This window comes from Lepidochelys olivacea (assembly GCF_965140295.1).
Source record: "Lepidochelys olivacea isolate rLepOli2 genome assembly, chromosome: 6".
Taxonomy (NCBI): Eukaryota; Metazoa; Chordata; order Testudines; family Cheloniidae; genus Lepidochelys; species Lepidochelys olivacea.
The window spans coordinates 12,557,134-12,584,577 of NC_140416.1; the positions used below are offsets into that span (position 1 = coordinate 12,557,134).

The 27,444-nt window shown below is 49.7% G+C and overlaps 1 protein-coding gene across 2 annotated transcripts; it reads left to right on the forward strand.

Annotated features, from left to right (window-relative positions):
* Nucleotides 1-169: 169 nt before the first annotated feature.
* INCENP (inner centromere protein) lies at nt 170-27,444 on the forward strand. 2 transcript variants are annotated; one of them, XM_084630857.1, is made up of 17 exons: nt 170-443; nt 1,270-1,380; nt 5,831-6,591; nt 11,283-11,334; nt 13,364-13,397; nt 15,528-15,624; nt 16,319-16,370; nt 17,161-17,278; nt 17,367-17,501; nt 21,504-21,613; nt 21,694-21,814; nt 22,799-22,921; nt 23,729-23,904; nt 24,213-24,324; nt 24,603-24,698; nt 26,095-26,254; nt 27,102-27,444. In XM_084630857.1, the coding sequence occupies exons 1-17, from the start codon at nt 307-309 to the stop codon at nt 27,314-27,316; spliced, it is 2,610 nt and encodes an 869-aa protein (XP_084486983.1). In that variant the 5' UTR covers nt 170-306; the 3' UTR covers nt 27,317-27,444. The 2 variants fall into 2 exon arrangements, with proteins under 2 accessions (XP_084486983.1, XP_084486982.1); XM_084630856.1 differs by having other exon boundaries at nt 172-443; nt 24,600-24,698.

Sequence of the window (27,444 nt, forward strand, 5' to 3'; positions counted from 1 at the left end):
AGGCGACACAGCTAGAATCCCACCCCCCTAGCCTTACCAGCGAGCTCCTCCCTGAGGCTCCGCATCGTAGACTCTACTGGCTAGAAAGGCCTGCTTTGGTCTCTATGATGCAGGCTGCGTACGCCCCCCCCCACCTGGTTTGACGCTATGTGATTGGGCAGGAAGGGTGTGACGACACGCGCGTCAGCTGACAGTTAGATTTGAAAATTGAGGCGGGTAGCGGCGCGGCGCGCGCCCGGAAAAGGAAGGTTTCTGCCACGGGCCTGGCCTGGCCTGGGAGAGCGCCGGCTGCGGGCGGACGGAGCCATGGAGGCGGCGTCGGGCCCCGCGCACCTACCCGCGGTCTGCAACCGCAAACTGGCCGAGTTCCTGCGGCAGGTGGACGCCATCGACATGGTCTGGCTGCGGGAGATCCGCGAGGAGGCCGCCAAGATGTTCAGCGGGTAGGAGCCGGCTGGGGCGGGGGGATCTGGTCCAGCGCCGGGCGGGGGGCAGGAATGGTGGGGGATGGGTTCTGGTCCAGCCCTGGGCGGGTTGATCCAGAACCGGGGGTAGGAGTGTGCCGGGGGCGGGGGCTTGATCCATCACCGATTCAGCGGGAGGAATGGCCTGGAGCGGGCTGGTGGGTGGATTGGTCCAGCCCTGGCCGGGCGGGGTGGGGCAGGGCACGGAAGGAGGAGTTTGGCCCGGGCCTGGCCGGGGGCAGTGGAGCGCCCCGGGGTGGTGAACACTGGCAGCGCTGCCCGCTTTCCCCGGCTGCCCAGCCTTTCCCTGCACCCCGCCAGCCAGGCAGTGGGGGTGGGGGCAGCCCCCTACTCTCCCCAAGTAGAGATCGACGAACATGTGCGCACGCCCCACCGGCGGACTGAGGATCCCCACCCGCCACAGAGACAGGCGCACACCCGCAGATAGAGACAGATACACAAATGCGGAGACCCTCCTCTCCCGCCTACCCTCCGCCCATGGATCTAGACATACAGAGACCCCTTTCCCCCCCCCCGAGACGGACCGAGAACTCCCCTAACGGACTCCGCTGCGTAGCCTAGTGGTTGGCTCTGTGACTGGCTGGAGCCAAGCCTGTTCGTGACCTGTAGTATCCTGTTGGGCATGGACCCTGCTCCTCACCTGGTAGAGGCAAGACTTTGTGGACATCCCCTTTGTCTGTTTGCCAGCTGGAGTCTTGCCATGACGGATGTGCCCGGGGAAACAAGTACCTTCTTGCCCTGGGGATGCTGATTTCCCTTCCTTGCCATCTTGTTGTTAAAACAGCAGCTGCAGCGATGAGCCAGAGCTGATGCCAAAAACACCGTCACAGAAAAATCGTCCAAAGAGGCGACTTTCGAGTGTTCAGGATGAGAACAAAGACCCAATCCGGAAAAGGTGAGAAGGGCTGTATCTGCAGATGTTAAAGTAGACTCTCCTGATTTGGGATATTGGAGATTGTGCATTAAAAAAAAATTTGTTCCTTCTGCCTCCCTCAGCCACCAACCCATCACCTTGGCCCCCAGCGCCCCCCCGCCGGGTCCTGCTGCTTCCCCTGCCCCTCATTGCCATAAGCTCACTTCTGCAGCCTCGCACCCCAGGCTCACCCTGCTCCTTGCCCATGACATCTGGTAAGGCTGGTCATCCTGAAGCCCTGCCACCCTGGGCTGAAGCCCAGAGCAGGAGCCCCATGGCAAGAGTGGGGAGGGAGGGGCTGAATCCCAGAGCTCGCTGACAGAGCCCTAAGGCTGAAGCCATGGGGTGGGGGAGGGCGTGAAGCCCATCCCCAGAGTCCTGCGGCTGAAGCTGGAGGGGAAAGGGTGAAGGCTGCTCCTGGAATCTTGCGGCTGAAGCTGAGGATGGGGGTGAGGGGAGGGAGGGTGAAGCCTGCTTCCGGAGTCCCCTGGCTGAAGCTGAGGCAGTGGAGCTGAAGCCCACGCCCGGAGCCTCTGGCTGAATCAGGGGACGTGGGGGTGAAGCCCAGCCCTAGAGTCCTGCAGCTGAAGATGTGGTGGGGCTGAAGACCTCCCCTGAGGCCCTTGGTGCTGCAGAGAGGGGCTGCTGCTTTGCCCCCTCCTCCATCTCTGGCCAGGAGACTGTCATGGCCTCAGGAAAAACCCCTGGTGGCCACATTTGAGAAACGCTGCTTTAAAGTACAATATTGAACTGCACAGTAAATGTTCTGCATGCACACTTATTAATATTCTCTAACTATAGCAGCCCTAAACAAACTATACATGCACTGCTAGTGTTCTGCGACATAGCAGTGCTTGTCAGACTGCTCAAGGAGTTGCGCAAAGGGCATCTAAGATTCTGTGACTTTTTCAATTACAAAAATCTCAGAATCCGTGCCAAGCAGCCAGTCTTAACTATTGCATGAGAACTTGTGTGAAAATAGGATCTTGTTTCATTAATTCCCTTACTCACATTGCTCGCTACCCACCTAGAATCAGGTGTGACTACCTCAGGACAGAGTTGGAGACACGTCATGAATCTGATAGACTGTCTTACAAAATATCCATTTTTCTGATGGTTCAGCCTACATTTGACTTGCTGAAAAGCTGTGTCCACTCAGTTCTCCAAGCTGGGGTGCCTTTTACACTGCTTTGCTGTGAGAGCAATTGCTCCTGGTCTGCTCTCACACAGTGTCCAGCATGTAAATTACTCCCAGTTACACTGCATGAGTGCTATAGTCAGCCAATCATGAATTACACTGCAGAGCAACACCAGCAAACTCTCCAGTCCCAGACTTTGCCCCAAAAATATGCATCTTGCAATGTCAAGCACTCTCCTGGACAATACAAGCTCATATTGAGTCTGTCATTTATTAATAGAAAATGATCTGCACAAGCCTTGATACCCCAAGTGGAGTTTTTCCAAACACGCAGGTTTAGATAAAACAATAAAACACATTTATTAACTAGAGAAACAGATTTTAAGTGGTAAGGCACAAAAGTCAGAATTGGTTACAAAAGAAATAGAAAGATAAAACCGCAAGCTAATTCCTAAACTTTACCAAGCTAAATAAGATTGGAAACAAACATCGTTCTTACCACACCAGATAATGCAGGCAATTCTCAGTCCTTCGAGTGCTTGCTCATGTCCATTCCATATTAGGTGTGTGTGCTTGCCATATGCCCTTGTTCCCTGAAGTTTTTCCCCTCTGTGGTATCTGTAGGGGACGCACACATGCTGTTGTATAAGGGGTGCCGCTGGCTCCCTCCACCCTCAGTTCCTTCTTGCCACCAGTGATGGTGCTAGAACATCTGCTGCTTAGGCTAGCTTTCTTGCTTGCTCAGTAGTTAATGAACTTTTCTTTAACAAAAAAAAGTTGTAAATAGTCACGAATAGTTTTAGAAAACCCTTAGTGTAAGATAAAAGTTAGTCCCGTACGGGACTCCGCCGGGGGTTGGGGCATGCCCCGGTTCCCAGGCTACAAACCCCGCAATTCCTGCAGAAAACCTGTGCTCCACATAGCACTTGTCTGAGGTGCCTGGGCGAGTCCCACATAACCGACAAATTTGTAAGGCCTTCAAACCTTGGACGAAGGAGTGAGACATCCGTCTCAGAGCACTCCTAATGGAGTCTGCGCTAACTCCGGCACCGGAGCAGCTAAGGTCCAGTTCTGCTCCCAGCACTGTGTCATCCGTGTGGAGCGCCCCCCACCCCTCACCTGTCAAGTGACAGAAGACCAGGAGAGGAAGATCTCCTATGTCTCACAAAGGCAAGGAGAAGGCGGGAGGTGAGCCAAGATCCAAGGTGGGTGGCTCCGATCCTCCTCCTGTGGGTGGGGCCCCAGCTCAGAGAGAATGGACTAGCCCTTCCCGAGTCATGCCTGCCTCACCGGACAATGATATGGGCCTCAGACAACTGGATATCCTTACAACACCTGAGGCCCTGCAGGCAGCACAGGATATCGTGGTGCTACCAGTGCCGCCCACACCAGCAACAAGGTACCACGATCCGGGGATAAATCCGCCTTGGGACCATTCCGCAAGTCCCCATCTGTGCGGCACCGCTCCCCATCACAAGTGCCCCGATCGGTGACAGGGGCCTTGGGCAAGCCGTCGGCTACGGTGTCTCGCCCCCCTTCAGAGATAGTCATCCCAGGAGGGGGAACCACTCAGGTCCACCTGAACCCCGAGGAACGGCCACTAGGACCACCACCAGAGGTGGTGGAGCCCGCAGTACCGGCCTCATCCCCTGATGAGGCGATTTTACACACACACACACACACACTTCCATAAGATGATGCTAAGGCACATCAGGAACTATTGAAATGCGTCGCCTACAGCTTGGGGATCCATGCTGAGGAGCTGGAGGAAACAGGACTCCTTGTTCGACGTCCCCTGCTTTACGTACCGGCTAGGGTGGCGCTGTCCCTACACGAGGGGGAATCTAAAATTAACAACGCCTTTTGGCAGTCCCCCTCATCCCTGCCCCCCTATTTCAAGAAGGGCAGAGAGAAAATACTATGTGCTGGTGAAGTGTCATGAATACTTGTACACTTGGCCCCAAGCTCTCTGGTAGCTGCAGCCATTAATGAACGAGAAATGCCAGGCCAGCTGGGAGCATCCTGAGGGTGGAGGGAGCCAGTGGTGCCCCTTATGCTGTGGCATACGTGTGCCACTCCAGGGGGCACCAGAGCTAGTCCCCTACAGATACCACTGAGGGGAAAACTTCCGGCACCGGTGCATGTGGTGAGAACACACACCTAATATGGAATGGACATGAGCAACACATCTCAAACATCAGTTACGGAACAGGTAACTGTCTTTTCATAGTTTGCAGTTCACAGGCTGGCTTTTCTTTCAGCTTGGGACCAGTCCCCTTAGTTCAGTGTTCTTCAGGTATTCGTTGATGTTATCAGCAGAGAGATGTAATGTGGAGAGGAGAGGAGGCCTTCTCTTCCCTCCCCCCCCCCCACCCTTATACTCCAATCCTTTGTACTGGAAGAGTCTTTGCTGGGTCATGGGGTCAGGCAGTTCCTTTGGGTATGTGAGCTGCCAACTATCCTTCAGGTGAATTGTACATACTTTGTACACCCCCCACGCCCCACCCTGGGCTGGTGAATGTCCAATTAAGTATGGAGTATATATGGAGGATAGGTTAATCAATGGCTATTAGCTAAGATGGGCAGGGATGGTGTCCCTAGTCTTTGGTTTGTCAGAAGCTGGGAATGGGCAACAGGGGATGGATCACTTGATGATTACCTGTTCTGTTCACTTCCTCTGAAGCACTGTGGGAAGACAGGATACTGGGCTAGATGGACCTTTGGTCTGACCCAGTATGGCCATTCTTATGTAAGTAGGTAATGACTCTTTAACACCTTGCTGGCATGGTATCTTTGTGTCTGAGAAATTGGCTTGTGGGTGTTACCCAGAATTACAACCTATTTTAGTAACCATCATACAGCAAAATCTCATAATTTTACATGTAGTGTTGTTGAAATGTGTGCAACAGGACAGCAATGATCAGCACATCATGAGTTTTCAAATGATACCTCAAGGTATACTTTGTACAACTTTTATCCTAGTCTTGTAAAAGGGGTGCACATAGGGGTACAGACTGTCACACACACCCACCTCTTTCTGTTAATTTGTTGCTTTTCTCTAGATCATCTCAATTTTGTCTTGTAAGTGCCCCAAACCACACATCATCACCAACACATGGATGTGTATACAACAAGATCAACTTTTCCGTAAATGCTTAGGTAGTAAAGAATAATGGAATCATCCACAGAAAGGTGCTTTTTGATAAAAAGAAAACGGTCATCTCCAATTCTAGCCTGTAAATGAAATGTTGGCTTTTATGTGGCTCCAATTTGCTTCACTGTTTCTGTTATTAGGTTATCAAGGAGGAGTATTAAGCGAGCATCTGCTAAGCGATGTTCCAGAAGACTCCGAAGCAAAGAGGACCTGGAAATAATCAGGGCTGTGGTGGAAGAGGCCTCCCCGCCTCGAAGGGTGACAAGATCCCGGGCTGTGGTATCTGATATGCGCTCTGTGGCACTTCCTGAGAAGTCAGCTATCCAGCCAGTGGAAGGAAGGGTCCCCTTAGTAGATATCCGTGTCAATGATCGCAATAGTGCTGAGTTACATCTGAAGAGAAGTCTGCCCAAGACAGAGGCCAAGGTCTCCAAAGTCATTGTCCTGAGCTCAGATGATGACTCTCCCAAGAAAGCTGGGACGGTAGAACTGCAGCCTATGTCTGCAGTCTCTGTGCTGTTGATTCCTGAAACTACTAAGCCAAAAGGGGAAAGAGAAGGCCGGAGTGCATCTAAATTAAAAATAGCAAATACAGCCACTAGGAAAGCCACTGTAAATAGGGAGCCTGCCGCTGAGGAGATGGAAGATAACCAAGGCTCAGTAAAGGAACTTTTCCAGGATTTAAAGGATGGCACGGGGACCCCTACAGGCTCCAAATCAAGCCGTCACTCTGTTCGTCGAAGTCTAATGTGCAGATCCTCCATGAGCTGCCGTACCTCATTGGCGGAGAAGTACTCACTGGCCAGCAAAAGGGAAAGCATGATCCGGAAGTCTGTCAGCAGGACGAGGTCCAAGAGAATTGCAGCTCGTCAATCATCTCTAGCCTCCAACTGCGTGATCCGTAAGTTTCTCAGGTTTACAAGGCAATTTTGCTTTGATCCATTCCCAGGCACTCTGCCTGTTTTTTTCAGCATTGGAAAGCTATAGTATGGAATTAAGTATCAGAGGGGTAGCCGTGTTAGTCTGGATCTGTAAAAGCGGCGAAGAGTCCTGTGGCACCTTATAGACTAACAGACATATTGGAGCATAAGCTTTCGTGGGTGAATACCCACTTCTTCGGATGCATCTGACAAAGTGGGTATTCACCCACGAAAGCTTATGCTCCAATACGTCTGTTAGTCTATAAGGTGCCACAGGACTCTTTGCCAGTATGGACTTACCTGCTGCATCCACATTGAAGAACTATCCTTGGGCTAGATACATTTCAGTTAAATGTCAGTGTGTTTAAACTGGCTTGCTAAAAATAAGCACAAGTTCTAGAGAGACTCAGCTGAGTGTGACACCTATAGTGCAGTGTTAACTTCACAAAAGCCAGCACTTCTAGCCAGTAACTGGTCACCTAAATAGTCAGTATCCGTGTAGATCGGGGTGGGCAAAATACGGCCTGCGGGCCGGATCCGGCCAGTCTGACATTTCTGTCCAACCTGCCATGACTAATATTTCTGTTCGGCCTCCTCTGCCTCCTCGCGATCTTTGAGTCCGGGCCGCTAAAAGTCCCACAGTGCAGCGGGGCACTCAGGCAGGCTGCCTGCCTTCTATGGCCCCAAGCCTCTCCCGGAAGCGGTCGGCTGCTGCTGGCACGTGTCTGCACACCCCTGGCGGGGGTGAGGCGGCTCCGTGTGCCACCCCCCTCCATTCCACCCCCAGGCACTGTCCTCACAGCTCCCATTGGCTGGAAACCAGCCAATGGGAGCTGCGGGACCAGTGCTTGCGGGCGAGGGCAGTGCACAGAGACCCGCTTCCCCCCTTCCCTCAAGGGGTGCGCAGAGACCTCCCAGCAGCAGCCGGCCACAGCCGCTTCTGGGAGCGGCGTAGGGCTACGGCAGGCAGGCAGCCTGCCTGAGACCTGCTGTGCTGCTGGGAGCCACCTGTGGTAAGCACCTCCCAGCCAGAGTCTGTACCTCACACCCCCTCCCGCACCCCAACCCTCTGCCCCAGGTCTGAACCCCCTCCTGTATCCAAACTCCCTCCCAGACCCTGCGCTCCCTCCTACACCCCAGTCCCTAGTCTGGAGCCCTGTCATGCACCAAACTCCCTCCCAGAGCCCACACCCCCCTCCTGCACCCCAACAATCTGCACCAGGTCAGAACCCCATCCTGTACCCAAACTCCCTCCTAGACCCCGCACCCTTCCATTAATATAGTAGAAATGTGTGGCCCATGATGACTTACCAGAATTCGTGGAGTGACCCCCCCTGCGAAATTATTGCCCACCCCTGGTGTAGATGGTGAGAGTGTGATTTATGAAGCCATAGTCCTGGTATCTGTTCCTCTTGAGTCTCTTGCCATTGTAAAGTTGCAGAAAAAGCCAGTGAACATGATTCCCCTTTTTAAACTGGTGCTGCCAGTAGCTGACCAACGGGTGGTGAGGGCTCTCATCAAGGCCTGTGCCTTTCCCTTGGAAACAAAGTAGCAATTTTTGTGACCCAGTGACTTAAACAGAAACTGGCTGGTGGTTTTGTAGCCCCCATTTTCTGGGAGGGCAAGGAGGGGCTGGGGTTTTCAAGACCTAGTATGACTAGAAATGTACTCTATTTATTTATTTATTTATTTATAACTTGCAATGGGAACTGATGTTTGTGGGGGAATGATTGGATTTTAAAGATCCCTTTTTTGTTTTGCTGAGAAGCAAACATTGTTTTAGTGCAAGAGTTTCACTTTCTGGCTCAAACAGATCTCCCTCTGTTATGGAGCTGAGTGAAATGCAAAAAGTAAACACCAGATGAATGAGTAAGAGACTTTTGAAGTGTAAACACCACAGTCTTTCCCTTGCATCTAAAGAAGGTTGGAAATAAGCTGTGTGATGAGACTAATTGTGGAAAATAGGAAGAATAGATTTGGCAGGCTTGTCAGTTTACAGCCTGTTATTTGACCATGATCAAATATTGCCAGATATTCCAGCAAGAATGCTCTAATTTAGGTGCTGACCTCCTTTTTTGATTGCATCACAGTGCCATTCTTGCGCTTTTTATAAGTTCACTTCATTGTGTTTTTCATTTTTGAGTTAAAACAACTCAGTTAAGTAACTTGTTTTTTGTAGAAAGAACGAGGAGTACTTGTGGCAGCTTAGAGATTAACAAATTTATTTGAGCATAAGCTTTCGTGGGCGAAAGCCTACTTCATCAGATGCATGTAGTGGAAAATACAGCAGGAAGACAGATATAGAGATATATATACAGAGAACATGAAAAAATGGGGATTGCCATACCAGCTGTAACCAGTCGATTAAGGTGGGCTATTATCAGCAGGAGAAAAAAAAACTGTAATTAGGCGTAACTATCTAAGGCTATAAGCTTGTTGGAGACTAAAGTCCTTACTCTTTAGTTACTGTTCTAATAAATTAGTGCTTTAAAATATGAATATTTTGACATTATTTGACAATATTAGACTGGTCAATTGACCAATTATTTTTCAGCTGGTCAAATACCCAACCCTAAGAAAGAACGTTGCTACACTAACATTCTTTCAGTTCTATTGTTCTACCTCAGGGGGTTCCCAAACTTTTTGCCATCACAACCCTATTTTAATGAAGTACTTCCTGTGGGGATCCCAGAGAGCATGGTGGATGCAGTTTTGTAGTGCAAAATGGTGTCCCTTGTGCATCATGACCTTGCATGCAACATGCGTGCGAGAACACACTGTGTGAAGCAAAATGGCGTCCTCCGCACAGGGGTCACAGCTGATGGCCCTCCGTTTGGGAGCCACTGATCTATGTTTTCTAGCTGAGGACTTCCATGACTCTTAAAGATAGATCTGTAGCACAAACAGAAGCGCTTTCACAAACAGTTTAACATGCACCATTAACACAACTGCTAAATTGTTTCAATTAAACCATGTCTTTAGAATCATGCTAGAGGCTATGGCCTTGTCTACACTGTGGTTCTCATGTGTCCTGACAACGGCTCAGCCGAATCTGGGGAATTCTGTATAAATTTCTGCAGCACAGACTCTGCCCAAAGCACTTTGTAGACAAGGAGATGGAAGCAGTGCTGACAATATTCTCAGCATGGATCCCCATGAGCCAGTTTTGAAAACAGTTTTGTCCAGTTTATGCTAGCACTTAAACCAGGGGTGGGCAAACTTTTTGGCCCAAGGGCCACATCTGGGAATAGAAATTGTATGGCGGGCCATGAATGCTCACAAAGTTGGGACTGGGGTGCGGGAGGGGGTGAGGGCTCTGGTTCAGGGGGGAGCTCTGGGTTGGAGCCAGAAATGAGGAGTTTGGGGTGCGGAAGGGGGCTTCAGGCTGGAGGGGGGTGAGGGCTCTGGCTGGGGGTGCGGGCTCTGGGGTGAGGCTGGGGATGAGAAGTTTGGGGTGTATGAGGGGGCTCCGGGCTGGGACCGAGGGGTTTGGAGGCAGGAGGGGGATCAGGGCTGAAACAGGGTGTTGAGGTGAGGCTCAGAGATGCAGGCTCTGAGCAGCGCTTAACCTCAAGCGGTTCCCAGAAGCAGCAGCATGTCCCTTTTCCGCTCCTATGCGGAGGCATGGCCAGGCGGCTCTGCATGCTGCCCCATCCGCAGGCACTGCCCATGCAGCTCCCGTTGGCTGCGGTTCCTGGCCAATGTGAGCTGCGGGGGTGGCACTTGGGGTGGGAGCAGCTTGCAGAGCGGAGCCCCCTGGCTACCCCCATGCATAGGAGCTGGAGAGGGGCCATGCTGCTGCTTCTGGGAGCCATGTGAAGCGGGCTCCAACCCTGTACCCTGGCTGGAGTGCCAGGCAAGCCCCAGACGCCGCTCCCCAGAGGGTGCTTGAGGGCTGGATTAAAATGGCTTGTGGGCCGGATTCGGCCCGCAGGCTGTAGTTTGCCCACCCCGACTTAAACAGTTGTCATAAATTGGAATCCGTTGCTGACAATTTGGCCTTTGGTAGAGTAAACCGTGAGTAAGTCTCTTGCAGGGGTTAATGCTCTTAATGCATCTGTAAAATGGCTTAAAAATCCATGTAGGTTGGACAGGGCCTTCCACAATGAATGGAAGAGTCCAAATCTAAACACTTTGATATAAATACACAATGTGGGCATGGGAGGTTGGTAGTAGCTAGATCTTGCTTTGCTGAGCCAATCTATCTTCATGTACATTGCTTGTACTATTCTAGAGAGAGAACTGCACTATGGGAATCTGATTCAGATATATAACTGTCAGCAAGTATTGAATGCTCATCACAGCGCTTCACAATCACAACAAAAATAAATACATCAGTTGCTGGGGCGCACAAAAGTTTTTGTTCAGTAGTTTACTCATAGACCTATGTATAAATCAGGTTGTTGTCTTGATTGAGGAGAGTCTGCTATTTAAATCTGAGTGATATCGGGAGTGTATCCATTTCTGGGGCAATAAGGGAAGCCAGTCTCATTGTACTTCCAGAATTAGTTCAGCCCATTTGTAAAGCAATTTGTCTTGTAGCAGGAACCTTCTCAAAATACCCTTGCCTGATAGATGTGCAGATCCCAGGTTCTGAGCTTGATTGACAGAAATAATCTTTGCTGGGATTTGTTTATTTACATTTTGTTTTTCACCCTCTTTTTTCCCTCAGGTCACAGCTCTGTGGAGAGCCTTATGGAGGAAGAAAAAAACGTCAAAGTCAGGTAAGGCTACTCATGCAAGATTTCTCCATTCCCCAAATATTCTTGAGGCCCATCCAGCTATCCAGGCCACATCCTGAGGAGCTGCTCAAGTGGCCAGAGCGACTACAGAACCAGGCTTTTCTCTCAAGTTTGAGCTTGTAGAGTCTAGTGTAAATAGTTAAGCTACCTGATATGAAATCTAAATTTTAATGTAGTGGATTTCTTACCATTTCATCACATTTTGTTGCCTTCTGTTTTGGCCAAGGTTGCAAACCCATGTAAGAAATTAGGGTTGACCAGATGTTCCTCTTGCTCCACAGTGTTCCTCGGTTTCAGGTGGGCTTGAAAAGTGCCTTTTAGGCAGTGGAGAAAGGCATTTGGCTAAAGGCTGTGATGTTTGTAAAGCCTTCTCTAAAAGGGCCCAAAAGAACTAGAACCCTCTGCTCCAGAGCCTGCTCCTCCAAGAGGTTCTGGGAGATCCTGTTCTGAAAGGGAGCCTCGACACAGGGAGGGTGATCTCTAGGCCTGTGTTAGAGCTGAAGCCTGATGAAGAATCCCAGGCTAAAAGGGTTCATTCTCTAGCAAAGGTGCTCCATAAGGAACTAATAAAATGGGTTCTGCCAGCTAAAGTCCCAAAGTCTGACCACAGCCGAGAAAAGCAGCTCTCAGTTACAGGAGGGTGGGTGGCAAGAAAGGTGCCCTGACAAAGGATCCCCCCATTGCATTTGGCTTCTGTGGATTTTAAGATCCCAAGAAGGATAGGGGCCTCTTCAGACTCAGGCCAGTCAGATCAGTCCTCTACATCAGGGCACCTGTCAGACCCATCTGGCTAAAATGCTAGGATTCCTTACCCTGTGGAGGCTGTAGAGTAGGGGTAGTCAATAGGCGGACGGCAGGCCAAATCCAGACCGCCAGATGCTTTTGAATGGACCGTGAAATCTTTTTATTCACTTATTATTATTATTTTTTATTTTATTTTATTATCATTGTTTTTGTATTTTCACTGGAATCTGGACCTTGACTATGCCTTGACCAAGGAATTTGGACCTTGACAAAAATAATTGATTATCTCTGCTCTAGAGGAAGAAATATCTGATTCTCCAGAGCAGTGGTTCTCAACCTGAGGTCCGCGAGCCCATTCAGGCGGGCCACGGAGTCCCGCGGCTGAAACCCAATGCCCCAAGCCCAACCTCCTCCTCCCCTCCCCACCCTGCCAAGCCAGGAGCAGCGGGGGGCTGAAGCTGGGAGCCCCAGTGCCCCCCTTCCCAAAGTTGGGAGCCACACTGGGAGCCGTAGCACCCCCCCATACATAGCCCCTAGCTAGCCCCTGCTTGTACCAAGCTACTCCCCTGCCTGCACACAGCCCCTAGGTATCCCCTCCCTGCACCCTGAGCTACCCCTTCACTTCACACAGCCCCTAGCTACCCCCTCTCTGCACCCTGAGTGGTTTTCAAACTTTTTGAACTGAGTCCCCCCTTTGAGTTATATTTTTGGTTGTGTCCCCCCACAGCCCAGACAGGTTCCTAAGTGAGTTAGGGGGTGGAGGTAGCGCTCCCTCCCTGGACCTCGCTGTGCAGAGCTGGCTCAAGCCCTGCCTGCTCTTGACCCCCCACCCCCAAGTAAAACTATGCCTATGCCCAAGGGTCCCAGCCATGAGTTGTACGTCCGTTTGTCTGCCCCCGCCCCCCCTACAGGGCCCTGGTGTGTTTATAGCATGTTGAGAGCGGCTTCAGCAACAAAAAGGTTGAGAACCCCTGCTCCAGAGCATTGAGTAACTCCTTCATTTGTGCTCTTACCTGGTTCATTCTTCCAGAGTTTGGGAAAGGAAAGATTTCTGTGGTCATTTATTTTTAAAAGCAATGTCTGTTTGGGGTGGAGTTATTGTGCAGAATGCAAGTGATGGGTGAAGGGTGCAAAATAAATGCATTGAATTTCACTGTTGGAGGATACCTTTCTTCAATGGTTATCCTGGCATAAAATGTATTATTGCCCGCAGACAGCTCTGAGCTGATACTGTTTTTGCCACTAAGCATCTAACTCTTTCTTCCAGGTCTGAGCTGGGATCTACCATCCCCTGTAAGGAGGTAAGATCCGGGTAGGGCTGATGCAGCGTAAATAGTGGGGGAGAGCTATGAAAAGATATTTTTTGTCCAACACCTCCTTAGTTCAACTGGTCCTGGGCAAGTTGATGGCATCACTGTTCCAGAGCACAGCAAGGATTTGGGGTGGGAGATATACTTTTGGCTCCTGTTTCCTGGTTCAGTTTTATGTGCTGATGGTGATCAGAAACTTGGTGGGAAAACAAATGACTTTTCGTGATAGTGGAAAGTGTTTTGACTGAACTGTTGTTCAGTCTATACACTGTTACTAAATTGGGAACTTAAACTGAATGCAACTTTGAGAACTTTCCTGTTGACCTTTAAATAATATTTAGGTCTAATGGAAGGGCCTGTCCATTTCTGCATATTAGAGAATTACTGAATATTGTAACTACCATGTAGGCTGAAACCACCCCCTCACTGATTTGTGCTCCCTTCAGTTGGTCTCATGAGGAAAAGCCCCAAGATTGTGTGAGCACTTGTTTCAGAATCACTTGCTCTTTCCCCAGCTGTCCTCAATTCCTTAAATCCCTGGCCCAGCACCAGCTCTTCTCTCAGGGTAGAATCCTGTGATTCACCCCATTTTTAGACTGGATCATGGGGTCACAGCATCCCTGTTTACCAACAGTGTTTGGCGCCTGTCAGAGACTTTCCTTTGGGGCCCTGGGATCAGCTTGAAAATGTAGTGACTCTCAACAGCCTCTCCCAAGCAAAGTATTTTTCTCCAATTGCCATAGGGATCAGAAGGGTTAAAACAACAACAACAAAATCCTACAGGCATATTGTCTTACCTAAAGCCTGAGGGAAATGCTAACTGTTAAGGAGGTCTGACTTCTCTCTCATGCCCCTGCTCTTCTGAGAACCAGGTTAGTCTGTTTCTCTGCAGACCCTGCCTCCCTGGGACACTTCCCAGAGCTATCCAGGGTTGTGAGTCACCTCACCACCACCTCTGCTTAGTTTAGTCTGAGAAAGTCTCATCTGTGCCTGCTGTGGATCAGTTCCGTGAAACAAGCAGCCTCTGGCAGCATAAGGACTATCTTCCAGGGTTCACTCTCTATGTACAGGTTTGCTATAGGCACATAATAATCCCAGACTCCTCCAAGCAGTCCCTTATCCACTGGATGCTCACAGAATTACCAGGCCAACTCAATTCCCTGCTTTTAGCAGGCTGCTCCCAGCTCTACCTGGCTAGAGTCTTGTTCCCTGGTGTCTCAAACTCTCCTGCAGGAGCCTGCTAACACTCTGCAGTTTCCTTGCTGGCTCTTTATAGATACCAGCTGCCCTCTGTCAGGCTCCATTGTGAGCCTGTTAATGAGGCACAGGTGGACTGACCCAGTTCCCTCTTAAAGGGCCCAGTCCACCCTGTGACACACACTCATGTAGCAACAGCAAGATATTAATCAAATAGAGGCACACATCATATTAATAAAATAGAGATCTCCTATGTTCCTCCAACCTTTTAGCATGGAATTAGGTGTCTGAAGTAACAGGCACACAGTCGCCAAGTGGAATGTTGATCTACCATTGCCTGGGAGAAAAGGCTGCAACCAGCACAATTATCCAGCCTTGACTGTGTAGGTCATTGGTTCTCAAACTTTTGTACTGGTGACCCCTTCCACGTAGCAAGCCTCTGAGTGCGACCCCCCCCCCTTATAAATGAAAAACACTTCTAAATATATTTAACACCATTATAAATGCAGGAGGTAAAGCAGGGTTTGGAGTGAAGGCTGACAGCTCGCGACCCCCCATGTCATAACCTTGCAACCCCCGAGGGCCCGACCCCCAGTTTGAGAACCCCTGGTCTAGGTTATCAGATGGTCTGTGTTCAGCCAGCTCCATATGAGCAAAAAAATCCCTGCATATTGTGGCCACTCTTGTGTTCTATGCGAACAGCTGCTATTTACTTGTGTGCTAGAGCGTGCTGCAGCTTGTTACTCAGGTGGGGCTTTCTCGCTCTTACAGTTGCAGATTGGGACTTCACTCGAAGGGTCTGTACCTGTTGTATTCCCAGTGCTTTGCCTTGTGCCAGCAGGACACGGAGTACTTCAAAATGCTGATTGAGTTTTTATTTCTCTCTGTGGGCATCACACTGAAATCCCGTTGCCTTTTCTGCAGGGTCCCCAAAGCCCCAGGATGTCCCTTCGTTCTAGGAATGCCAAGACAGCCGTTGGCAACCTTGTCCAGGCAGAGCAGCAGGAGGGGAGTGGTACAGGTAACTCTCTTCCCTTCAGGAAAGGGCAAGACTGCTTTAAGAGTTAGTTAATTTGTCTCACATTCTATTGACCAGGTTCCTTGTGCAAGAAACTGGTCTGATCTCTGAAACCGGGGGTAGTCAGAAACATTTTTCACACTGCAATAACAATAATGATGATAAATAAATAAAAAGATGTGGTGGTCCGTTCAAAAGTGTTTGGTGGTCCAAGTCTGCCAATTGACTATCCCTGTCTCAAACCAAGTGACATATGGCTGTGCTGGACTCTTTTGTTACCGTTTTTCCTTCAGAAAATGTGGTAAATGTGCTCTCCCATTAGACAGTGGGAAGACTGTTATATCTTACATGGGTAGGGAAGGAGGATCAGAAACCTCTTATGGTCTGATGCAGGCTGCTATCTCAGTGGGTCTACATGCAGAAGGCCAGAGCATAGTGCGTACCACAGACAACGTTCATGTGCTGTTTCCTACAGAGTTTCATAAAGATAACACCTTTGTATTGGTCAGAGTGCTGAGGTTTGGAGGTGGCTAAGTCACTTTCTGCCGTAAGCAGGAAGATTCAGTTCATGGCAACAGCAGAAGAGGCTCCCAGTAATGTTCTGAGGGGGCTGAGCTGCTAGGCCTGGTGACTCTGGCTTTGGACTCTCCTGAAGGGAACCTTTTAGACAGAACTAACTGTAACACTTTCTCTGCAGAGAGCCAGTCTGATAAGAGCGATGAGACACAGGAACAACCCCAGAGTGTCAGGTACATTCTCATCAGAGGGAAGGGGAAATAGTCTGGATGGCTGGACTGATTTAATTCAACATTATATGGCTTCAATGAAAGCTTGTCTGCCTCTCTGAAGAAGGGTTTTAACCCACACCTCCTAGCACAGTGTTATAATACTTAATTAGCTGGGTATTTGCTTTGAAGGGCCCTTGACTGATTCCTGCCCCCACCCCCCGCGTGGAGCGGCTTCCAACCTGGCACCCTGGCTGGAGCGCCAGAGCGGGGCCAAGCTGCGTTGTGCAGCCCCCAACTCTGCACCCAGGCTGGAGCGCTGAAGCGGGTCCAAGGCGCGTGGTGCGGCCCCCAACCCGGCGCCCTGGCTGGAGCAGGTCAATGCCAGACCCCACTCCCCAGCTGGAGCTCTCAGGCTGGCTTAAAATGTAGTTTGCCCTCCCCTGTTTTATCCTAATAAACATTTTATGCTTTGGGAAAGCTGTCTGGTCGCTGATCAACTGTGTCATTATTCCTGAGAGAGAACTGTAAGTGCTAAATTAAATTCAGACCTGGTGGGATAAACATAGTGGATTGCAAGGGAACTGCAGCCCTAAAAGTCTGATCTGGAGGAAGAGACATACATGTTCCCTTCTGGAGAGAGGAGCTGACTAGAGGTCTGAGTCCTCAAGGGGGTGCTCTTGAGACCACAAAGGAGACTGAGGTGCAGTTAACCCTGGAACTGTGACAGTGTGAATCATGAGTGCTGCTAAGATCAGGAGAAGAATTTCCTCTGTTGGGTCGCTGTGTAATAGATATGTATTAACTCTTGCAGGAGAAAGCCAAGTTACAAGAAAGCTGTGGATGAGCTGTATGATGGGCAGCAAGCAGAGGAAGGCGGGCTCTCCCCTCCAAGAAAAAAGACTCCCTCACCACTCTGTCCAGCCAGCAAAGTGAGGCAGAGTCCCAGCCCCAGCATACTTCCTCTAGGACTCTTCCCTTCTCCTTCAGCTACCTGTACTCTCTGTGCTCTCTTCACAGGTTGTGCGTCCATTTAAGACCTTTTTACACACTGTGCAGAAGAACCAACTGCTGATGACCCCAGGTTCGGTGGGGCAAAGTAGTAAAAAGAAATCCTTCCTCAAACACAACACTCCCCTCCGAACCGATCCCAAGGTAAAGCCCTTTCCCTCTGCTAGTGGGATGGGAGGGAGAGAGCCAGAGTGGCTGCAAAGGCCTGGGTGGGTCTCAATGAAGTGTAACTGTAACCAGATACTGGCAAGGATGGGACTAGGGTCCTTCTGCAGGCTGCTCCATGCAAATGGATAGTTGCATCCATGTGGTGCCACTTACTGCGCCACCGCCTCCCAAGTCAATGGCATTCGGGAGGCAGACCCCTGTAGCCACCTAGATGAGCCAAGAAGGTCTGGTTCTAGGTTTATGTGGTGATTTCCAAAGGGAGTAACTGTTGTTTTTCCCCACGTTCTGTTTACACAGGGTGAATTTGTCGTAAGTAATGACTTTCCTTAATCATAGATTGGGCTTATAGAGCACTTCTCACATCACTAACGGGCAGTGGGTGCTTTTTAATTTGCTCACTACCTGCACACAGTCATAATATTTTTGCTTTACAATAGTGAGAAGAGAGGTCAGCATTCAGTGGGCAGCAGGAGCCAGCCAAAGTGACAGTTGTTTAGAACATCAGTAAAGTACAAAGGGATCAGGTTCACGGAAATGCCCAGTAGAGGCAAGGGTGCCATGGATGCATGCCTCTTGCTTATGCTCACTAATACACGGTGCCTTTAAAATAAACATGAGATCTGCTTGGGATGGTCTCTTGTTCCATTGTCTGAAACTTAATTGAAAGTACAAAAATCTAAATTGTATGAAATCAGGTCTTGCTTCCAGAAATGTAGACCACTGACTCCTGTCTGTCATCTACAGCCCGTTTCCAGTAACAGATAGCAGAGCTGCTAGTGCGTTGCTGGGAATCTTTGGGCCTACACCAGTTAGTAGGTTCTGCTGTACTCTGAAGGTGGACTTCTCTTCTCCACACAAGCAGTGAAGGATTTAATCTCCCTGGTGTACTGCTGATGACTCACACAAGCTTACTCTACAGATGGTGGTGCCACCTGACGTTTTGATTAAAAAACTAGAATGATATAAAATTAACATGGGGCACACTAAATGGATTAAAAGCTGGCTGACTGGTAGGTCTCAAAATGTAATTATAAATGTGCAATCATCATTGAGCGGTTGTGTGTCCAGTGGGATCCTGCAGAGATTTGTTCTTGGCCCTATGGTAGTTATCATTTTCTTTCAGGACACTGATAAAAAAAAACACAAAATCATCACTAATAAAGTTTGTAGCTGACCCAAAAATTGGGGGAGTGATAACTAATGAAGAGGACAGATCGATGATATAGAGTGATCTGGATTGTTTGGCAAACTGGGGGCAGGCAAACAGAACCATAGAAACAAAGGATTGGAAGGGACTTAGATAGGTTATCTAGTCCAGTCCCCTACACTGAGGCAGGATTAAGTATTTTCTGACCATCCCTGACAGGGTTTTGTCTAACTTGTTCATTATTGGAAGTATTTAACTAGATTCCACAACCTCCCTAGGTAACTTGTTTCAGTGCTTAACTACCCTTTAGTTAGGAAGTTTTTCCTAATGTCTATCCTGAAACTCCCTTGCTGCAATTTAAGCCCATTGTTTCTTGCCCTGGCCTCAGTGGTTAGGGAGAACAATTTATCACTCAGTATTTATCAAACAATATGCATCTAGGAACAGAGAATATAGGTTAGACTTGCAGGGTTGGGGGATTCTGTCCTGAAAAGCAGTGGCTCTGAAAAAGATTTGGGGGTTATGACTGATAATCAGCTGAACATGAGCTCCGAGTGTGACAGTGGCCAAAAGGGTTAATGCAATCCTTGGATGCATGAAAGGGACTTTTTAGTAGGAAAATACAGATTATTTTTCCTTTGTATTTGGCACTTGTGCGACCACTGCTGGAATACTGTCCGGTTCTGGCGAAGGATAAATTGGAGAGGGTTCAGAGAAAAGCCATGACAGTGATTTATAATCTATTTAACTTAACAAAGAGAAAGTTAAAGGGTGGCTTGATTACAGTCTAGAAGTACCTCTATGGGGTACTAATATTTAATAATGGGTTCGCCTATCTAACAGAGAAAGGTAGAACATGATCCAATGGCTTGAAATCGAAGATACGCAAATTCAGACAGGAAGTAAGGTGTAAACTTTTAACAGTGAGGGTAACTAACCATTGGAACCATTTACCATAGGTTATGGTGGATTGCCCATTTTTCCGATGCAGGAATGATTTTTGGGAAATTGTCTGGCCTGTGTTATACAGAAAGTCAGACTTGTGATCACAATAGTCCCTTTTGGGAATCTATGACACACCTGCTTGGTGAATGCTTTGTCATCCCTGCATGGGTTATGGTACTCTGTGCTTCACTCCATTCACAGCCAAAGGTGATGCAGGATTCCACAAGTCTAAACAGTGCCCCCACAGGGCAAGTTGCCTGTCCAGAGAGTCCTCCCTTTATCAGATGGTCTCTTTTGGCACAATATAGGTTTTTGTTTGGTTAAGATAAGGGATGGAGGGGGCCAGAGGAGTTATGTAAGCATCCTGGGATGGACTGTGACATTAATACAATGAGAAGAGACTTGTGGAAGTAGTGGCCAGAGCTGTCCCTTGAGTAGGGCGAATCAGGGCAACCGGCCTGGGCCCCACGCTTTGATAAAATCGGACTGTCCCGATATTTAGCCCTTTGTCCCGCATCCCAACCGATATATGATTGGGATGCCATTTTTCCTGATATTAAGGTGAGGGGGTGAGTGGGGTGGGGAGGCGAGTGGCAGGTGAGAGGGGGTTGAGGTGGTGGGCGGACGGTGAGGAGGAGAGTGACGGGGGCAGTTGGGCCGGACAGGCGGTGAGGAGACTTGCAGGGAGGCGAGGAGGCAGGTGGGCGGGTGGACAGCGAGGAGGAGGCGGGTGGCGAGGAGACTAGCGGGGCGGCCAGCAGGCGGGAGGGGGATGAGGAGGCAGGTGGGTGGGCAGATGGCAAGGAGGAGAGCGCCGGACGAATGGTGAAGAGGCTTAGTGGGGAGGTGAGCAGCGGGCAGGCAGGGGCACGCCGGACGGACAGCGAGGAGACAGGTAGGCGGAGGGGGGGGGTGTGTGAGGAGGTGAGCGGTGGGCAGGCGCGCTGTGAGGAGACTAGCGGGGAGGCTGATTTGTCCCAGGCCCCACACCCCCCTAGGGACGGCCTTGCTAGTGGCCTCCATTTCCCTCATCCTGGCAGTTGCTTTGGTTTCATGGGCTCTTATTTGGAATCTAACATTACAGTACTGGGAAGGATCAATTTTCCAAGCCTACACCCTCAATTCTACTTTCCTCCATCTTCTTCCCTGCAGTGGGGCCAACCCACTGACCTAGTGCGCTGCCCTGGCAGTCTGGGACTGATGGGTTGGCTGGTTCTCTTGCCCTCCAGACTAGCAGCACGTTCAGCATGGGTCACGTGGGATGTGTGCAAGGGGAACTGAGTGCTCTGCGTTGATTTATTCAGTTGGTATAGGGGGCTCACTGCTGTAATTGGGAGTCTATTCTAGTCTGCCTCAGCAGGAAGCATGGAGGCCACAATTTGAACCTTTGGGTGGAAAGTAGGAGCAATGGGGGATCTTGAGGTGTAATGTGAGCAGAGGATTACCTAGGACATCACATTTGTGCCCTTGTCTCGTGCTGAAGTCCAGCACTGACACTGGCTAGTGATAATTGAACTTCTGTAGTGAATGCAGCACAGAAATCACGGACAGTGCTGCTTGCTCAAATGCACCCTGTGCAGTAACATACTGATCTTGGGGTAATGCTTCTGACGCACAAGAACTGCCCCACAGGTCCTCTCCTGCTCCTGGAAAATGGGGTGGCTGAATTAGCACCGCTGCTTTGTCTTTTCCCATTGCAGCTACTTCTACAGGTTATTAGGGCTGGGCTGGCCACCTCGCTGAGCCTTTGTGCCCCCTTCCAGGGAGGTTTGCATCAGCTGTGGTTGCAACTGCAAGTTCCCTCGTGTGTCGTTTCTGGTCATCCAGACTGTGCCAGGAACGAGCCCCAGCAGCTGGGTATAATCTGGGCTTCCCACCCATTGCAGGAGAAGGAGCGGCAGCGGCTGGAGAGCCTGAGGAAGAAACAGGAGGCCGAGCAACAGAGAAAACAAAAACTGGAGGAGGAAAAGAGACAGCGCCTAGAGGAGATGAAACTGTGAGTAGCTGTCCCTCCAGCTGCTCCATCTCTGGCTCATCTCAGAATTGCTTCTCACTGGCTCTCTGTGTATCCTACAGGAAACGGGAAGCGCGTCTGCGCAAGGTGCTGCAGGCTCGGGAGAGGGTGGAGCAGCTAGAGGAGGAGAAGAAAAGGCGGATTGAGCAGAAACTTGCACAGTTTGATGAGAAGAGTGAGAAGGTAAGAGGGCCCAATCTGACCATGGAGCCTCTTGGGACAATGGTTTTCTTATGGGAGTGGGTAGGGTGGAGGGGTCCCCTCACTTTCGGTCATGACCTCTCTTGTATAGTGGCAAAGGGGACTGACATTGCTAAGACCCAGGGAACCAATGGGGAAATCTTTCATTAAAGGTCTGACTTGAACCTTGGGGCTAAGGGGGTTCGAGTTGCTGCTGCGTTTTGGGATTAAAGCTAATTCTGATAGGTGTCTCTGTTGGCTGGAATGATGAGGGAGAACGTGGGGGGAGGTGCATTTAGGTCAGCAGAGACTCCATTGTCAGTTAGTACCCGGTCTGGTTAATAGCCAAAGAATGTGCCAAATAAACCATCTCCCCCGTAAGCCTCCTGTGTCTGAGGGTCTTGGGCTTTTACAAATAGGGCAGGGCCTTTCAGATAGGTGTGAAGAGCCAGAGCAGCCTTGTCTGTGGAGCCCGCTCTCCGCTGTCCCCTTTTCCACCGTGGGCCATGTTTCCTCTTAGGAAACGCTTAATTTGAACCAGATGGAAATTGGCTTACTCTTGGCCTTTGGTTTGCCCTGCAGCTGCCAGAGTCTCTGCTAAGTGACACTCATTCTATTTCAGATATGCTCTGTGTGTTCTGAAGAGCTTCTCACGTGAACTATCCCAGGTGCTGCTGGACTCGCTGCACTGGGTGCTGCCAGCCTTTAAGATAAGGTAGCACCCAGAAGCTCCAATTGGGATCGGAATCCCATTGAGCAAACCCAGGGGAAGACAAGGTCATTGCCCCAAAGAGCTTATGCTCCAAGAAATATGCACAGACCCCACTGGGCCTCTAGACTCTCTGGTACAGGGAAGGGCATCTTTTACCCTTTGGGGAGAGATTTCCCTGATGACCTTGATGTATCAGAGAGGACATAATACATATAGGGGAGTTGTCCCATGTGCAACAGCAAGGTCCAGACCTGATGTATGTGTGACTGTCTCAGGTGCGGGAGGAGAGGCTGGCAGAGGAAAAGGTAAAGAAGAAGGTAGCTGCCAAGAAGATGGGAGATGTTGAGGCCCGGCGCAGACAAGAAGAGGAGGCTCGAAAACAGAAAGCGCTGCAGCTGGTGAGCTGTGCTGGGGTCCTGTATTGCAGGAAGGAAGGGTTTGGGCTGGGGGAATGGGTGTGATGACAGTGCTGCACTCTGCCCGACACACGGCAGGGGAGAAGCCAGAGTAACACTGATCTGCCACAGTCCCTGTACATGGGGAGGAGGGCAGGACTATACAGTGAGCAGCTGAGGGAGAATTAGCTTACGGGAGGGAGAAGTACAGTCTTCTATCCCCCAAAGTCCCTTGGGTCCCTTTGGGACTCCTTGTTGCCACCCCATCCTTCCCTTCACTACAGACCAGTTTCTGTGCTTTTCATGAGTGTCTAACCATTTCTTCCACATGATCCATGAGCTGCTTCATTCCTCTCCGCATCCTCAAAAGTCAGTGTTTTGGGGAGGTCAGTGCTTGTTAATCCATCTTCCCCAGTTCCTGGGGCTAGGCAGGATGTAGATGGGGAGATCTCAGACATCCGGTAATCTATAAAGAATCTCAACTGCAATTAACAGAGGACCAGAACTCAGGAACCACTGTGATCCTGGGGCTGAGGGCCATCTACATTCAGGGTGACAGAGCTGAGACCTAGTAGGGATACCACTCTCTGGTGCCTGTGGGATGGGAAGAGCTGAGCAAGTGATTGTGCATCCCGAAAGGGAAGCAGAAACTACACTGAAAACTTCAGTCCATCGCATTTCAGAGTCCTTCATGACAATGCTGTAGTGATGAGCTGCGGAAAGGCATCAGGCAGGCTGACCCTTGTGCATTTCTGCATATCCCCCTCTTCCCTTGCGAGGTGGAGGTAACTACTTCCTTTTGCTTGTCAGGAGGAGGAGGAGCGCCGACACAAGGAGCGAATGCAGAAGAAGAGGGAGGAAGAAGAGCAAGAGCGAGCGAAGAAAATTGCAGAGCAGAGACAGGTGGAACAAGAGAGGGAGAAGCAGCTGGCAGCAGAGAGAGAGCTTGAGAAGAAGAAGGAACAGGAGAGGATTCAGGCAGAGAGGTGAAAAATGACCCTCCATGTACTGAAGCTTCCGCCGTGACCTTGCAGAGAAGAGCAGGGGGCTGAATGGCCCAGTGAAAGGGCCTGGCAAAGCCCTATATTCTGTCAGCACAACCCTGGAGTGGGGGATGAGCGATGAGCAGCCAGGAAGAAGTTCTGGGCCCCATAGTGGGAGGTATGCACTGGGCAGCTGGTGAAGGCCCTGGACACTGGGGTGAAGGAGGAAGTGCAATAGGCATCATGGGGGAGATGCAGTCTGCACTCTTCTTCTTTCTGAGCGTGACCTGGTGTCTTACATTGGTTCCCAGAGAACGTGAGCGGCAAGAGAAGGAGAAGGCGGCTCGCCTGCAGAGGGAGCTAATGGCAGCTAGAGAAAAGGAGCGGCTCCAAAAGGAGATGGAAGAAAAAGAGAAGAAACGGGTAAGGAGACTCAACATGTATCTGGCTGCATCAGCCATTATAACAATGGCTGTCTCCAAGAGCAGCAACTTGACCACCAGCCTCAGGTGAGCTGTGGTGCTCCTGGAATAAATTGTCATAGAGTTTAACCGCTGGGAGAGTCCTAGCTATCCTGTCCATTGCAGGCAGTGGTGCTTGTTCCCTGTAGCAGGTGGCAGCCCACCCATGCCATGGGGGGTGGGGGGTTGGTTACTCCTAAAATCTTACTACTTTCACATTGGTGATTTCTGCTTTAGCAGGAGGAGCAGCGTCTAGCAGAGCTGGAACGGCAGGAGCAAGAGAAGAAAGCCACAGCTGCTGCCAGTAACCATCTGAATGTAACTGTGGACGTGGAGGTGAGGGGGAACATCAGTGAGATGCAAGCCTGAGCACAGCACTCAGGGAGAAATGAGGCTGTCCTGCTGTCTCCATTTGTTTTCATTAGGGGGGTGGTGCTGGTCGTGGTTACAGCAGGGGATCTGGCTTCTGTTCCTGATGCCAGCGCTGACTTGCTATGTGACCTTGAGCAAGTCATTTAATCTCTCTTTCCCCATCATTAACATGGGGATGAGCTAGATCTGTGGACTATGCTCATGACTATGGTACCCGAGCACCTTCTCACCTCTGTAAAAGGCTTTGGGGTTCTCAATGAAAAGGCCTTACAAGGAAAAAATCAGTGTTTGTCATTGACCTTCAGCAGGCAGCCCCATAGTGCACGTGGAGAGGGAGGAGTCTCTTGATGTTCTCACTCTTCCCTGAATCCTTCCATTTGAAGGAGACTGAGCCTCACAGAGAGCAGGAATGTCATCAAATGAGGGTGAAGCTTTAAATAAGAGAAATAGCCACAGGATGGTGCTGGGGGTCTGTCCTATAGTGTAGCATCTGCAACTATGTGGCCCAGAAACTGCTACTGAAAACTCTCTTCAGTTGCTGAACTTTCCTAAAGTGCTTCCCTCCTGGGCTGATCCTGGAGGGGAATGATTGTGGCTGAAACATTAGAATGAGCACATGATGTACACACTTGATATTTTTGTCTGGAGTGGGGCTCTTTTTAAACAAACTTTAAATGCACAAAAGTTAATCAAGTTTGAGGCTTTAAATCAGGAATAAATGCTCTTTTCACAGTTGCTTGGGGTAAGAATTTTGACTAAAACAGGAGCTTTTAATCCTCATCCTAGGAAAGGATTGACAAGAATGTTTGTCTCTGGGTTAGTACCTTTTTTTTTTCAAGGTTAAATGAAGGCTCCTTCATTTTAGCGACACCTTCCCCAGTTTAAGTTGTCCCGGTCAACATTCCAGTAACTGTCTTTACAGGATTATATAAATCCTGTACTACAAATGTGGCATATGTGCTTGTGATGAAGTATGTGTAGTGTTAAAGATAATCAAACAAGACTTCAACTTTAGGCTTTGGGGGGAGAAGAATGAATATTGAGTTTAGATAGTCTGCACCCTAAAATCCCCCCCAACTTTGAGAGCAGAGGAGTCATCTGTGATTTAAACCCCATTTACTGTGTAGAATTGCTGCAGCCATCTGTGAAAGCTAGTGTGTCTATCTGACCAATCTGATGCTTAGTTAAGTTAGAGAGGGGAGTATGAAACCTTGTTTGTACCAACACTCCCACTTTAGGGTGTTATGAGTTCAATACACATCACTGAGCTACCACCCAAAATGCACTGTTAGGGGTGCCTGGGGCTCAGTGTGGTGCTGCTCTTACAGTGTAAGGTTGCTTATCGACTTTCTGTTTCTAGAATTCCCCTGTCTGTAACTCCTATCAAATGACCCCGCAAGGCCCAAAAGGGCCTAAACCCCCCACCATCAATCCCAATAATTACGGGATGGATCTGAACAGCGACGACTCTACGGACGATGAGAGCCAGCCCCGCAAGCCCATCCCTGCCTGGGCCAATGGTATGTGCCAGCTCCCTGTGAAATCTATCCCTGACCATTCAGAAACCCCTGCTGGGTCCCTTGGACTGTTGATGAGACTTGGTGGTAGCTTTCTCTGCCCATGGCATAGGGAGATGAGGTATTGTGCGGTTAAAGATGCCAGCCTGGAGCTGTGCCGATGGAATGTTATACCAAGATGTACTGAGCCTCTCTGGGACAGCATCAAGATAACAAATCACTTCCTTTGAACTAGCAGCCTTGGCTATGGTGGTAGTAACACATAGCGAAAGGATGAATTTTAATGTAAGTTTTTGAAACCTACATTTTGGGCCAAAACCTGCTTGCCGGTGACTGTTGTTAAAGACCCTGTGCTCCTTTGTAGGGGTAATACCAGTGTCCAGGCCACCGTTCCCTCTGCGTGCTGCTTTCTAAGGCTGAGTGCTACAGCTGAGCTCCATGCTGGGTGCTGTTCTTGCACTTCTGTTATCTCACTGTTACCTTATTAACCCCCCTTTGGGAGCAGGACTAAATAGAAACCTTAATTTTCTCTGAGGAGAAGGGGTAGGGTTCTGCTGAGGGAGAGGCAAAGTCTCCTCTCCACCTTCCCCAATTTACTGCAGATCCTTTTGATAAGCACAGTTCAATGCTTAGCACATTCACCCTCTGTGCTCCCTAAGTCCATGCCAGGGTTCTGATTTCCTAGTGGGCCATGGCGAAGGTGCTCCTCCCCAGGGATCTACAGCCTTGGAGGCAATAGGGGGATGGGGATGTACAGCTTCTAGAGCAGTCTGAACACACCTAAGTTTCATTGAAGGAATTAAAGGCCAGTTCAATCAGTCTAATAAACTGTTCACTCTTACTTCTCCAGGGACTCAGCTTAGTCAAGCTGTCATCCACCAGTACTATAACCCTCCTGATGTCACCACACTCTTTGGGGCCATCATAAGCCCTAAACTGGAGAACATTTTCTACAAGAACAAGCCGCGATACTTTAAGCGCACCAGCTCTGCTGTCTGGAATTCCCCACCTTTTCCAGGTGCCAAAGCTGTGCTAGGCCTGCCCTACAGCCTGAAAAAATACTGAGGATGGAGGAATGTGTCTCCTATGGAGTAGTGGGGTTTTAGTCTTTGTCTACGGAAGAAAAAGGATTTTATAATATCCAATCTCTGTAAATCTCTTAATGTTTGTAGATTAATAAAGGTCAGATGTTA

Excerpts from the sequence above, each read along its gene's own strand:
- INCENP (XM_084630856.1), top strand. The coding sequence starts at position 307 with ATGGAGGCGGCGTCGGGCCCCGCGCACCTACCCGCGGTCTGCAACCGC. Across the intron at positions 11,335-13,363 it reads GAAAAAAACGTCAAAGTCAG|GTCTGAGCTGGGATCTACCA; the intron begins GTAAGGCTACTC and ends TCTTTCTTCCAG. Across the intron at positions 15,625-16,318 it reads GCAGGAGGGGAGTGGTACAG|AGAGCCAGTCTGATAAGAGC; the intron begins GTAACTCTCTTC and ends CTTTCTCTGCAG.